Source organism: Astyanax mexicanus, chromosome 22 (assembly GCF_023375975.1).
Source record: "Astyanax mexicanus isolate ESR-SI-001 chromosome 22, AstMex3_surface, whole genome shotgun sequence".
Classification (NCBI taxonomy): Eukaryota; Metazoa; Chordata; class Actinopteri; order Characiformes; family Acestrorhamphidae; genus Astyanax; species Astyanax mexicanus.
Window position 1 is genome coordinate 1,280,104 of NC_064429.1, and position 13,747 is coordinate 1,293,850.

At 36.4% G+C, this 13,747-nt stretch overlaps 1 protein-coding gene across 2 annotated transcripts in view; it reads left to right on the plus strand.

Moving 5' to 3' along the window:
* inpp5jb (inositol polyphosphate-5-phosphatase Jb) overlaps positions 1-13,437 on the plus strand; it is a 49,768-nt gene extending 36,331 nt beyond the window's left edge. For both annotated transcript variants that reach the window (XM_049470475.1, XM_049470474.1), the window contains exons 5-13: positions 2,327-2,443; positions 4,553-4,728; positions 4,947-5,058; positions 5,693-5,802; positions 7,138-7,339; positions 7,436-7,573; positions 8,615-8,698; positions 8,792-8,896; positions 9,505-13,437. In XM_049470475.1, coding sequence (XP_049326432.1) covers positions 2,327-2,443; positions 4,553-4,728; positions 4,947-5,058; positions 5,693-5,802; positions 7,138-7,339; positions 7,436-7,573; positions 8,615-8,698; positions 8,792-8,896; positions 9,505-9,813 — 1,353 coding nt within the window. In that variant the 3' untranslated portion in view covers positions 9,814-13,437. The remainder of the gene's footprint in view (positions 1-2,326; positions 2,444-4,552; positions 4,729-4,946; positions 5,059-5,692; positions 5,803-7,137; positions 7,340-7,435; positions 7,574-8,614; positions 8,699-8,791; positions 8,897-9,504) is intronic.
* The last annotated feature ends 310 nt before the right edge of the window (positions 13,438-13,747 follow it).

The following is a 13,747-nucleotide window of genomic DNA, read 5'->3' on the forward strand; positions in this document are numbered from 1 at the left end:
TACACACACACACTTACAAAGTCCAGTTTAGGGCTCGGCAGGGCGTATTACGCAACATGATGATGATGATGCACAGTCATTGATTCTCTCTTTCTCTTGCTCTCTCTCTCTCTCTCTCTCTCTCTCTTTCTTTCTACTACTATAGGGCATTTCAAGCAATTTCAAGCAAAGAAAGAAGTGTGTGTGTGTGTGTGAGTGTGTGTGTGTGTAAGAGGGAGCAATTTGCCTTTTAGAGAGACTATGTCTTTGCCCCTGGGATTGTGGGATTGTGTGTGTATCTATATGTGTGTGTGTGTGTGTGTGTGTGTGTGCATGCACGTGCTTCATGCTAAGTAGTTTGCAATGCCGTCATGCCTGCAAGCAGAATACAAATGTGAGAGGAATTAATGGGAAGAAATTCTAAATATCTTCTGTTTTTAGCATGTAAATGTTTAGAGAGGGAGAGAGAGAGAGAGAGGGATGGACAGAATAAAAGTGCAGCTCTTCAGTGTTCATGAGTATTCTAGAATTAGGCAGCATTTGCATAAACAGGCCTTTGAAAAGTAGGCTGCATATATTTGCTTATGTAAAACCACCCTTGAATGAAAGTGATTTTAATGCTCCAGGCAATATACAGTAGTAGACACAAGTGAACATTATATTTACAACCCAAACCACTGGGATAATATGAAATATACTGTATAACTGTAAAAAAAGAATAAAAAGTGTTTTTACACTTGACTTTTTGTAATTTGTCTTTTATTTGATTGCAGACAGTATGTGCAGCATGTGTTTTTGCATTGTCCTGTTGAAAAATGCATGCACATCCCTTGAAAAGATGTTGTGAAGGCAGCTGCCATCCCAGAAATGAAAATTACCGTTACCAAGAAAAGGTTGATAAGGTTGATACTAATGGAATACTAATAGAGACCTTTTCTCACACAATTGTTACAAACTGAAGATCCTCAGCCCACCTTTACTCTTTAAAACTCGGACTTGTGTAGTTACTGCTCTTGTTCTAAATCATAATTATAATGTCCTCTTAAATGACCAGTTTAAAATCACATTATTATGTAGTTTTTTATCTTAAAACTAGCTCAATAATGCCCTTTACCAAAGTTTTTGTGAATGTGTTGCAGGACTGAAATGCAGGAATGGATGTATTAAATTGATTGAAGATGAGCAGACAGATCACAAACAAATCTGTCTGCAATCAAATAAAAGTCAAAGTAAATATAAGAAACAGTGTGTGTAGCATGCACACCTTTACCTGCCCTTGTTTAAAGAAGTTTCAAGTGTTTTGTTGACATTTAAAGTGAAATTTTAAGAGTCATTCTAAGCATTTGCAGCATTTGTTTAATTCTGGAGTGCAATTTTTAGAGTAATGCAGACTCTGGAGTGGTGGTGCACTGTGCAGTGATAGTTACAACTTTTAAAGTAATAACTCATGTGGATGAGAGAATTTAGAACAGTCCTCACTGTCACAGTCCCCTGACCAAAGCATTATAGACAATCTGTGGATAGATTTCAGAAGATGTTAAGAGGTGGAAAATAATGGTTTCCTCACAAAATATTGATACTTCAGGGGTGTAGTCACTTCTGTTGCCGGTGGTTTAAACATGACTATATATTGAGTTATTTTGAGGGAAGAATAATGTACACTGTTATATAAGCTGCACACAGACCATATTTCATTCATATGTGTCATTTTGTCAGATTTTGCCATAAAAATATATATTTAAATATCTGCAGAAATGTAACAGATGAACTCACTTTTGTGATACACTGTAAAATTGTTCAGAAAAGTGCAGTTAACTGGAAAACTACAAATACATGAAAGATATGTCATCATTTGATAAATAGGAGTGTGTTTAAATCCTAAAGCTCTTCTAAAGGAAGGCATGTATTTCAAGTTCTAATCAGTCTTTCATTAAAATAAATCAGAACTGAACAAGTTCTGTTAGAGGGCACACAAGCATTCAAACAACTTTTTTTCCTATTAATTTGTTTCTTATTTATGCACAGTTATTATTCCTGATTAAGTGTGTTGCTTCTGGAAGATAAGGCAGAGAGAGTGCAGACATGGTCTTTCTGTGGACTTTATTTGCTAATTCCTTATATTTAATTTCAGTAACTTCAGTAGAATTTGCATATGCAACACATTATCTCAACCAATAAACAAGCCAAACAAACCATGTCACATAAACCTTCAGACTCAAGCAAGCGTAATTAGCAGATATCAATTATTCAGCACATTATGCAAAATCATGCATTATGGAAGAAACCCATGACTAGGTTTAACCGCTTGTGTTTTATTTATTTGGGTTTATTTTCCCTCTGTTTACAGGTTACGTCTCAGAGAATGCAGGGGGTGCTACTGCTGATCTTTGCCAAGTATTACCACCTGCCTTTTATCAGAGGAGTACAGACAGAGAACACCCGCACTGGGTTGGGTGGAATCTGGGTAAGTCCTCTTTGATTATTTTTTCAAAAATAATGAAATTAAAAAAGATTTTAAATTCTAACACGGCAGAAATGTGTACTCTATCAAAGAACTGAAGTTTCTTTATCTGGTACAACATGGCCATGATACTACTGAAAGGTTCATTTCATGTGTTCATTTTTTCAACTTTTGTAAACATAAGCACATAGTCAATGCCAAATAATTGTCTTTTGGTTAAAAGTCATCTCACAATTATTTTAGCTGCTTTAACCGCTGTTCACTTAAAACTTAAGACTGTTAAATTGCATGATGACAAAATAACAAGTGAACACATACAGTGTGCCCCTTTTGACCACAAATGTATGAGTTGTGAAGAATTTTGTACATCCAGTGCTAAGCCAATAATTAGAAAATAATTTGTAATACACGTAGTAGGTCCAGAGGCATGTCCTGCAGTGTACTATTGAATTATTTTTTTAACTGAAAAGTAAAACATTGTTAAAACAATCAAAGTTGAAGTGAATGCTTTTCATAATTCGCTCCCTGGATCACAGTTAAATTGCCTGTAGCACTGACAGCACGGCACAGCTCTGATTTGAAATACTGTCACCGATAGTTTTTCTTCAACAAACCGATGGCTTTTTTGTTCAGCACTCATGTAGAGAACATCTGAAATATTCATTATGTGCTGAGCAGCTTGCTCTAATGATCTACCTTTCCATTTAAAAAAATAACGAAATAGTCAATAATGTGGTTTTGGAAATGATACATGCATTCAGATACTATAGCAAGAGTACTTGCAGCAATGTCTGGTTTAAGTGCTGTACATAATGATTTATAACTGATTTTAATTAATATGGCACTTAGAACAGATATTTGTGCATTATATATTTATGAAAATTATACCAGCATTTCTGACTTACACTGTTGTGAAACATTATTCCAAATTGATAGTAACTCAGTCCAAGGAATAGTTGGAATGGAATAAACCTTATATGTGTAAATATAAAAATTATATTAATGAGACAGTATAACAGTACAATTACAGGTTCTGGGGAAAAACTGTACAAATGATGGAAAGGCTCACAGGTTCCGAAGGGGAAATGAAAACCGCTATGCTTTTTTTTACATACCAGCATATTGTGTAGAACAGCACTGCTAAATCAGCAGATACAGCTCGCCAGTTAGCAAAACAAGTTAACGCACTGAAGTCACTGTAGCTCAGCCCCGTGGAGTCAAACGCTCCGTCCTGTCTGGAGAGAAATGAGAACACACTGCTGTTTCTTGCAATATGATTGTCTTTGTTCAAGTAAAATAGAAAAAAACAACAGCAAATACCAATTATTTACTCAGAAAGAGAGAAATGGAATTATTGAGTGCAGAATCATTTATTCAGCACAAGTGATAAAACTCTGATATGAGGTGAGAAAAAATCAAGAGCAATAACACAGTAATACAGTAAATTGAATATAATATAACTGGAGAAAGAAGCGAATATTGGCTGATTTTAATACTGCAATGCCCTGTGTAATAGAGCTTTTGAGTAATATCTCTTTTGGATTCTTAAATATTAAGTATTTAGTTTTTTTTTTAGAATGTTAATGAAACTATTTAAAATATTTAGTTTTGTAAAGGAAGCTGTGTTAAAGGTCTCTTTTTAAAATCTATCGTTTACATTCTTCAGCTGTTTTTCTGCAAGTGAAGCTAATGAAAGAATCTAAAAATTTGAAAGAATGAAAGAATTTAATAAATCAAACTAGAATAACTACTTTTACTCTAGTAGTATTTACTTCTATCATCAGTGAACTTGCGCATGCTCCAGTGTGATGAAAGTATTGGTTTATGAATATATGACTCAGTACTAATGCTTGTGATATGAAGTAGAGATGCACCAAATTATTGGCAACCAAAATTATTCACCAGAATAAGTGGAAAACACAATCAATTGAAAATATTCAGTGTTCAATAAATATTTTTACATTAAAGATTTGTTATCAAATTTCTTTGAAAAGCAAGACACAAATACAGTTAGACTATGCCATAACAGGACTTTCATTTTAGTGCATCTCTACCACACCTTCCATCCCACCCACTCTCCCTAATCAGCACTTGTGATGCTCTCTCTGGCAGGGCAATAAGGGCGGTGTGAGTGCTCGCATGAATGTGTTTGGCCACTCGATCTGTTTCTTAAACTGCCACCTGCCTGCACACATGGAGAACTCAGATCAGCGCATGGAAGATTTTGAGAGCATTCTGCAGCAGCAGCAGTTTGAAGGCCAGGCTGCGATGGGAGTCCTGGATCATGAGTGAGTTACACATGCAGATACACACAAACACCTCTTCCACGATTACCCTGTGGCTCTATTATGTAAATGTGTATCTTTATATAGGCTATAATGGTAAATTTGATCTGGCTGATTAGTTTTAATAAACAATAGCAGCAATATTCTTCTGCATTGTTTGATGTTACAATAGTTTTATAAGGCTTCAGAAGATAAAATTGTCTACATTTTGTTATTTACAGTGTTGTTTTCTGGTTTGGAGACCTCAATTTTCGCATTGAAGACTTGGAGATGCAAGTAATCAAAACAGCTATTGACAATAACAAACTCCCTCTGCTATGGGAAAAAGACCAGGTAAGAAATATTCAGTTAAAATAAGGAAATAACTGAAGTACCGTATTTTAAAGAGTGTAAGGTGCACCGTATTTTAAGTGAACTCTCAGTAAAAAAGTTTCAGTAACTGAAACTCCTGTATAACGCTGTACTTCAACGGAATGATTTTAATGCTCCTTAATATCTGACTGGTAAAAATTCAATCATAAGGTGCACCGTATTATAAGGCGCCTTATAGTGTGGAAAATATGGTAATTGAGTACAGAAAAGCATAAGTATTGGGCTTGTTGTATATAGTCGATATATAATCTATTATGTCTCTTGTGTTTTTCCAACCTCTGGAGGACTGGCTATTTTTCAATGTTAGATTTGTTGTTAGGACATAAACTAAACAATATTGACAGAGCAATGCATATTAAAGCATATATAGTACTCTGTTTTATTGAATGTTGGTCTAATTTATGAATCTTTATTTATCTATTAATAGTAATAAAAAAAAAACAGTCCCTATGAAACCCATTTTTAGTATTAATTCTGAAACTTCTATTTTGTCAGTTGCTGTCAGTGCTTACTGTAGATTGTTGCGTAAATGAAAGTAATTTGCATGAACCAGTATTTGTTTACACATTTATTGGTCTTTTCTCCTTGTTCGCAGCTGAACTTGGCCAAAGACAGTGAAACCGTACTGGAAGGCTTTGAGGAAGGGCCACTCAAATTCCCTCCAACCTACAAGTTTGATGTGGGGACAGACACATATGACACCAGGTACGGCTAATAAATGAAGGTGTCTGAAGCCGCAGTTGTTGTGCATTAAAGTGACCCTAACCTTCATAAATGCTGTCCTTACTGAGACTTTAATCCTAGCCTCTCAAACTGGTCACAAACACTCAGTGACATAGAGTGAGCACACATGCATGGAGTGGTGGGCGGCCATGGCGACTAGGGATCTCATCTGACACCTTGCTCAAGGCTCATCGTGATGCTCAGTGCTATCCTACACCCTGCCAACAGTCTATATTTATGCCTTTACTTTATGCCCAAAACACTCCAATGATTAATTAAGAGAACTAGTACATGCCTTTTGTGCATTTCGAGGCACGTAAAGTGTCCTTTTCCCGCTGCTGTGATAGCATAGACACAAAGCTGCACGTTGATGCCTAGCCTAAAGAAAAAATGCTAAAAGATACTGCTATTTTTTATTTTTTTATTTTTATTCTCATTTTTTTGTTGCATTTTTTAAATGATTAGTGTGCAGTCAACTACATATGTGAGTAGTGTGTAGGCCTAAAATTAAATGTTAATTCATGTTTTTTGTTTAATATGTTTGATAATATAGTGTATTAAAATCAGCAGTGTGTACTGCAGGTATATACTGAAAGCTGTATGCTAGTCACACTCTCTGATTTATATTCTGTTGCTAAGCATCTACTTTCCTCTTCTCCACAAAAAGGCAAAATCAAACTATTTTTATTTTCCTTTCCTAGTGAGTCTGACGAAAACTGCATAGCAACACATAATTATCCTCCTAGCAACACCATAGCAACTACATAGCATCACCTTAGCAATGAAATCATACTTTAGAAACCAATGTTTTAATATTTTTGCTTTAAAGTTAAAAATAATTTGTAAAAAATCTGTTGATGTATCGAAACAAATATAAAACAAAAACATATTATATCTTAATACTCTCATACATTTTGATGAACAGTGTCGTTGTGCTTACATGCATTCAATAATCTGATCTCAGTGGGTCAATGTATATAAAAAGCCTTTTTTAAGAATGGTGTGCGTCTATGGGACAATTGGCTGGTTGCAATACAGATATCCTATAGATTACCTGACTTTTGTGAATCCAGAGTTTTCTTATTGCCCATTATTGTTTACCCAAGTACATGTAAACACATGTGAACACATTGACACAATTAGATTTCTTCAGTTATCAAATGATAAAGTAAATAGAAACACAATCACTGTTAGATCTTAGTAGTTTATAGTTTAGTGCTGTACTGTTAGAACCTAGTAGAATAGATTTATTTGCGCTGGTTTGTAAAAGGGCTTGTTGCCCTTTTTATGCAATTCTGTTTTTATATTTTTTTCTAGTGGAAAAAAACGTAAGCCAGCATGGACCGACCGCATTCTTTGGCGTTTAAGGCCAATGGCACCGCCAAGCAACAACATGTCCAAGCGCAGCTCAGTGTCAGGACTGACCAGTGGCACCCGGGTGACCCAGCACTTTTACCGTAGCCACATGGAGTACACCGTCAGTGACCACAAGCCTGTTTCCTCTATTTTCACCCTGCAGGTGCACACACATTACACATTTATTTGGAAAGCTCTTTTTGTCAGAACATTTGCATTTTTAGGTCTTTAATATGAAATGCTGCAATTATCTTTACAGTTTCCATATAAGGTGGATGTTCCATTGGTAACAATTATTGTCGAAGATGAATGGAGAGAAATAGCCGACGCTGTGGCCAAATTCAAGATAACACCCAACTACGCCCGAAGTTCATGGGACTGGATTGGACTTTACAAGGTACGTTCTCTATTTTTATATTGTAGGCGTTACTGTGCGTTTTCTTAACATCAGATTGTTTAAGTCTGAATCCTCCAAAGGCGTAGTAGTGGGGACCTTTAAGGGGAACACATTTGCTAAATTGAATCAAAGCAAAGACTTATTATTATTATTATTATTATTATTATTGACATGTCAGTTCTGTTTTATACTTACATTTTCTCCACTCTTTTTGGGTTCTGTGATTTTGTCTATTGAAAGCACTTCTTACGGTGGGTCCTATGCCAATAGAATCCTCTCTGAAATGTTTTACATTACAGGGATAAAAGTATTGAGACACCTACACGCTACACCTACACATGTAGAAGCTATTAAAATCTCACCATTCTAACTTAACAGACATTAATATGGAATTGGAACCCTATGCAGCTCTAACAGCAGCTTTGGTGCTTTGCAGTTATACATTCAGTAGAGACTTGGTTAAAGATTTATTTTATTTTTATATTCAATTCAATTCATTTTTATTTATACAGCGCTTTTTACAACAGAAGTTCAAAGCAGCTTTACAGAGAAAAACAGGCCCACGACTCTTATGAGCAGCACCACAGAGATGCCGACAACAGAGCCAAAGAAAAAACTCCTGAGCGCTCACACCATGCTCTGTATCTTTGTAACTACCTGACTAAGTTTCTGTGTGTTTTTTTAACCCTTTCAATTTTTTAATAATACCACTCACAGCTTATGGTTGAATATCTGGAAAGGAAGAACTTTCAGCAGCTCACTTGTTGCAGTGATGCCAGTCTATTAGAGTATCCCACTGGAGTTTAGTTAGCTCTTTAGCTCCACCCATTATTTCACTAATGTTTGTAAAAGCAAAAAAAGACTTAATTTTATACATCTGTGGAAATGGGCCATAAATAAAACACCTGAATACCGACTTCTGTCCCTGGTTTGAATGGACGATTTTTATAGGGGTTTACTGATAACAAAGGGAAATGCTATCTTAATAATGTAGACAGAACAAATGAATACTGTCCTTTAATGATGGGGTTGTTTTTTTAGGTTGGATTTAAACATCATAAAGACTACGTGGGCTACACCTGGGCCAAACAGGAGGAGTCAGATTTCCTAAGACAGGAACACCAAGTAAAAGATATATTTTTCCTGAGGATATCATAATGAAAATCATACATTTAGTAATATTTGATTGAGTTATATATATTTCTTTCACCCCTCTAGGTTACCTTTTCAGAGGAGGAGTTGCCAAAGGAGCCTGGGGACTTTATCCTGGGTTATTACAGCAACAATATGAGCTCTATAGTGGGTGTTACAGAGCCATTCCAGGTAACTGTCCATAATCTGATTGAGGCTACTAACCTGAGCTCTTTTAAGCTCCTTTAAGGTCAGTTTATGACATTAATGTGTGTACCCTATGCGTAACTGTGTACCTTATGCTATAGCCTAGCTCTAGTCTGACTAGAAATGTAACTACACAGTGTGGTGACTGTCCACAACAGCTGTGTTTTTTTTCCCCTGAATTTCGTCCCCAGAATATTGTATTCCTATCTTTCGCATTTACTCCTTGTCTGCAAAATACTGCATCGGCAGTGAAATCGCAGAGTGATGTAGACAGACTAACGCACAAGTATAAACGCTCACACTAGCGGAGGAAAAGTCCTTATAGGCAAGTCTGTTCACTCTGTGGCCATCTTTGAAACATTGTCTGACAGTTATCTCTGGTCATTCGAGACAGCTGATAAAAACCTTATGAACAGATTTCTGCATCAAGTGGAACTTGTCCCTGATCCTCCCCTCTGATAGGCTGTTTACGCTGAAGTGTAGTAGTCAAAGCTCATTTTATAAGATTTGGTTTACTGTAAATGTTTTTTGCATTACGATTTGATAGAACAGTCTTTATCTAATTTGTTGTGTTTAATTTACTCCTTTCCAAGATTCAACTGCCCTCCACCAGTCTATCTGGTCTCAGTCCATCTGACAGCTCAGACTTCACCTCTGAGGATGAGGTCAGACAGGCTGACTCACGGGACTCCAGTCCTGTACGAGGCAAGCGCAGCAGCAGCAGTAGCCGGAGCCCCACTCCCACCGGAGGGGAGGCGGGACGTTCCAGCAAACCCCGCTGCAGAGACGCCTCGCCGCATTCCACCTCCACCGCAAAAGACGACAGCAACGCCAAACCCAGCGACTCCTCCCATACCCGAGATGACGAAGCTAACTCAGGGAAGAACACCAGCATGCCCTAGACGAGCACATGGTTCAGAATGATGAATATAAATTAAAAGAAGGGGATAACAGGATTCTCTCGGGGGGGGGTTGTGACGTCTTTGTGCATTTGCTGTAGTGTGAAGTCGTTCATTATGTGGAGCCGTTGTCTTACATGTTGCAGTGTTGCAGGGCAGAGAAAGGCCTTTAGAGAATAGCCCCTCTGCAGCTCTACAGAGAGAGGGGTGAGTGCCTGTTTTGCAGTAACCTGAAGTCACACCATATGCACATTCTTCACATCTCAGCAAGTTCACAATAATTCTGGGACCTTCTCAGTAAGCAGTAGAAAAGCAAGAGGTACACAAGCACATGCGAGATTCAAAATATTATATTGTGATTTAATCTATTTGTATTTTTGATGCTCTAAAAGCATTTATAGTTGCAGACAAATTAAAGTCTTTGCCAAGATTCAGAAAAACTGCCAGTTGCCAATTTGCCAATTTGGAAAACAACCAACTAGACTACTGACTACTGCAAAAGCGTGATCGGTGCTTTTGTTTCAGCGAGTGTTTGCTTTTGCAGAAGGGTATTAGGACATGAACAGGGCAGTGTTCTTGTATTTAAAGCATGGTCAGTGCATTCTACCAGTGTGCAGGTTAGCTATATGATTTGGGATGTAGATTTGTTTCATTTCTGTCAGGTCCATCCACTGCATAAATATACATGCTCCTTTACATTTCCTTACATCTAATATATAATTAAATAAGGCTGTAATTGAACAAAGTAATATTAATATTTAAAATATGAAGTAGATTTTTGTCATATACTGTCAGATTTTCGATCGTTTATTCTTGTCGTAAAAATTTTACCATAATATCAGTTTCCTGCAAGGTTACTGCTGTGCTGTGTTACAGTGTTGTTGTTACAGTCCTTTTTAACCTGCCTGAAAACCTCAAAGTCTCACTCTTTCCCTTTTCTTGATCTTTCCAGGCAGCCAGAAATGTTCTGGCATACACCACCAGTGATGCACCCCACAGTGTTTCACTCCTTATTAGCAGTTTGACTGTAGTTCAGCTTGATATAAAGGTAAAAAAAAGAAGCTAAGCTAAAGGGAGCCTCTGGGTGGCATCTGAATAAGAAAAAAAAAGAGGGTAGGAGGAAAGAGGGAGGCGTAAGCCGATGAACAGGATCGTCCACTTGATAAACGTGTTAACAGTGTACATTTTTCACAAAGCCGAAGTTCAGCCTCTCCATATCAGAGGCGTAGAGAGCGTTCTGTAAAAGTTTTTGTGGTTCTCGATCTGTACTTTTAGTCTGTATCACTACTGTAACTGTGGTAGGAATACTAGGATGTTCTCTGTCGTCTGGAGTTTTCTAGGATTTGTTCTCTGTGGTGAAGATCTCTCCTCTTCTCCCTCCTTCTCCTGCCTTGCCGGTTCTGTTGATTAGTAATCACAGTGCTGTCTCCAGTAGCAATATGTCGGAGTAGTAGCCAGTGAGTCTCCAGTGCACCATTTAGAGCGTTTCGTACCATGTCTACTTAGCTGTGTGACACAGTGTGTTATCTCACTGTTCTGTGATGGTGAGAGAGAGTGTGTTTGTGTATTTGATCGTGTACATGTGTTTGCATGGCCATATGTCATGATACGGTGATATATTGTGCTGTCAAACTCCTTTTAACACTGCAGCGAGGTGAGAAAAAAGCTGGTTTTACCATTGATTAAGGGCCAATACAATCAACAGGATTAAGGTGCTGTTTTATGTAGTTTTATTTATTTTTTGCCTTTTCAATGTTACTATCAAATGGAAATGCAACATAAGAAAAATCATTTGTAAGATCTAAACCTTTACCGAGGTCATTTTGCTTATCTTGCTAAAGTATGGGCAGCTCAAATTCAAAATTTGCTGGAATCAAATATGGATTCACAAATGTTTTATGTATTTTGTTGAATAACGCAGCAAATCACAGGTGTTTAGCACAATCCTCAGTCTAACAGTTCCACTGAGACTGTCTTTTCAAATGACCTTAACAAGCTTAGTTCCAACGTCCATTTTAGATAGGATGTTGTTGATAGGATGCTGATTAAGGACAACTCAGGACGTCTGCAATTTTTTTGCAACTCTTACGGCACAGGATTCTGTTCCACAAAAGGGCACACAGCAGAAACAGGCATGCTTACTTTCTTACTCCTTTGTTAGTCTAAAGAAATCTTTCAAATACTGGAAACTAAAGAGCCCTAAATCACATCTCAGTAGAAGATTTGAGAGCATTTATACAGACTGCAGGTCCTAATACGTGTTTTTTAGTTGGTCGGGACTTCTTGGTTCTAGTTTAGACAAAATTACTGGTTAAATAGACATAGCAAAAAATGTAATATTACAGCCCATCTAAAGTTTGTGTATAGAATGTCTTGGTGACAATTTATATATGTATAGTCTTATCTTGTGTAAAATAGTTCTTTGATTTTATATTTGGAGTGTCTTCTGAAATGGACCCATTTTGATCTCAGTGTAGACAGTGGCCTGTTTTTGTTTTCTGAATTTCAAATTCAGATTTACTGAGATTTTGTGTCTTGTGATAAAACAGCAAACCATTCTCATGGCCATCCACAGACCAGGGAGAACTGATAGTCAGAGACTAGCATATAGCTGTTATATTGGTTTGTTTTGAGTAGGGTTGGGAATTGAGTTTAATACAGAGAAGAAATGGTGTTTTATTCAAAAACGTGCATTATGGTATTTTTTAGGATTATGGTACGGTTCTGTGGTATATCATGGTATTTTTTTTTTTGGCATGGCTGGGACTTTATATAGGTTTGTAGCTTATTCATGTATCAAGAGACATACATATAGAATACAGAGAATATAATACATTTAAATTTTATTATGTAAATAATGAAGGCTTTAAAAACTGCATGGTTTGCTTGGCCCCACAAAGTAATACTATATATACTTACTATGTGCACACTGCACAATAGTTAAAAACAGTATATAATATATGCAAAAATAATCTGTAACCTTGCTGTCCTCTAAAACAAAGTGTTTACAGAATTACAGAAATCAATTCTAAGTCCCGTTACAAGAAAATGGGGAACCAAGGCCAGTTCAGAAACCTCTGCCTTTAATATAATGGTATATTGAGTTTGCGTTTTAGTGCTTTATACAATGTTCAGTGGAAAGAACATAATATTCATGCATATTGGTAAGGAATGTTATTGTTGAAATAATGTAGAGATTATTAATGGAAATTATGTGTATATGAAATTGATGTAAAGTATAGATGACAATCAATGCCAAAAAATAGAGGATATTGTATGTATATTATGTGTACTGATTTATTTTTTCATTGCAGTAGATCTACTGTATTTAAAGTGTCATTCTGCTGGCCAGTGTCTTGAAAGCATTATAAAGAGAAAGTTTCAACTTTTATTGTTCACTTTAAAATTTTACTTTTGCATTTTCTTAAAACGGATTCAAAGCATGTCTTTTTTGTTTTTAGTTTATTTCCAATTGATCTAATTTCAGTTGTATGCTTTATTGTAGTTTAAAATTTTAAATATTTATTTAATCAACTTACTGAGAGTGTCTTGGGAAGGGAGCCATCTGGCCACTGTTATTGTCCAAACACTGTTGTCCTAAAGAAAATAAATTCCTGTGAAATTGGACTAGTAGTCTTCTGCTCTTTGTATTTTTTGTATTAAACATGTTTACAGCTTGACCTCAGTTCCACATAATCTCCACAGGAACGTTTGGATTTTACATAGTTGCATATTAAAAAGAAGTCCTACTGGATGTTGGTTGAGTTGGCCAAAATCAATTAACATTAGTTAACAAGTTAACATTATAATGAGCATGTTTGCAGCATACAGTACATATCAATGTACTGCTGAAAATCAGCATACATTCTTCTGTTTATAAAACTGTATTTAAAATACACAGTCCAGTCAGAATATTATGACTACCTTCTTGTCTCTA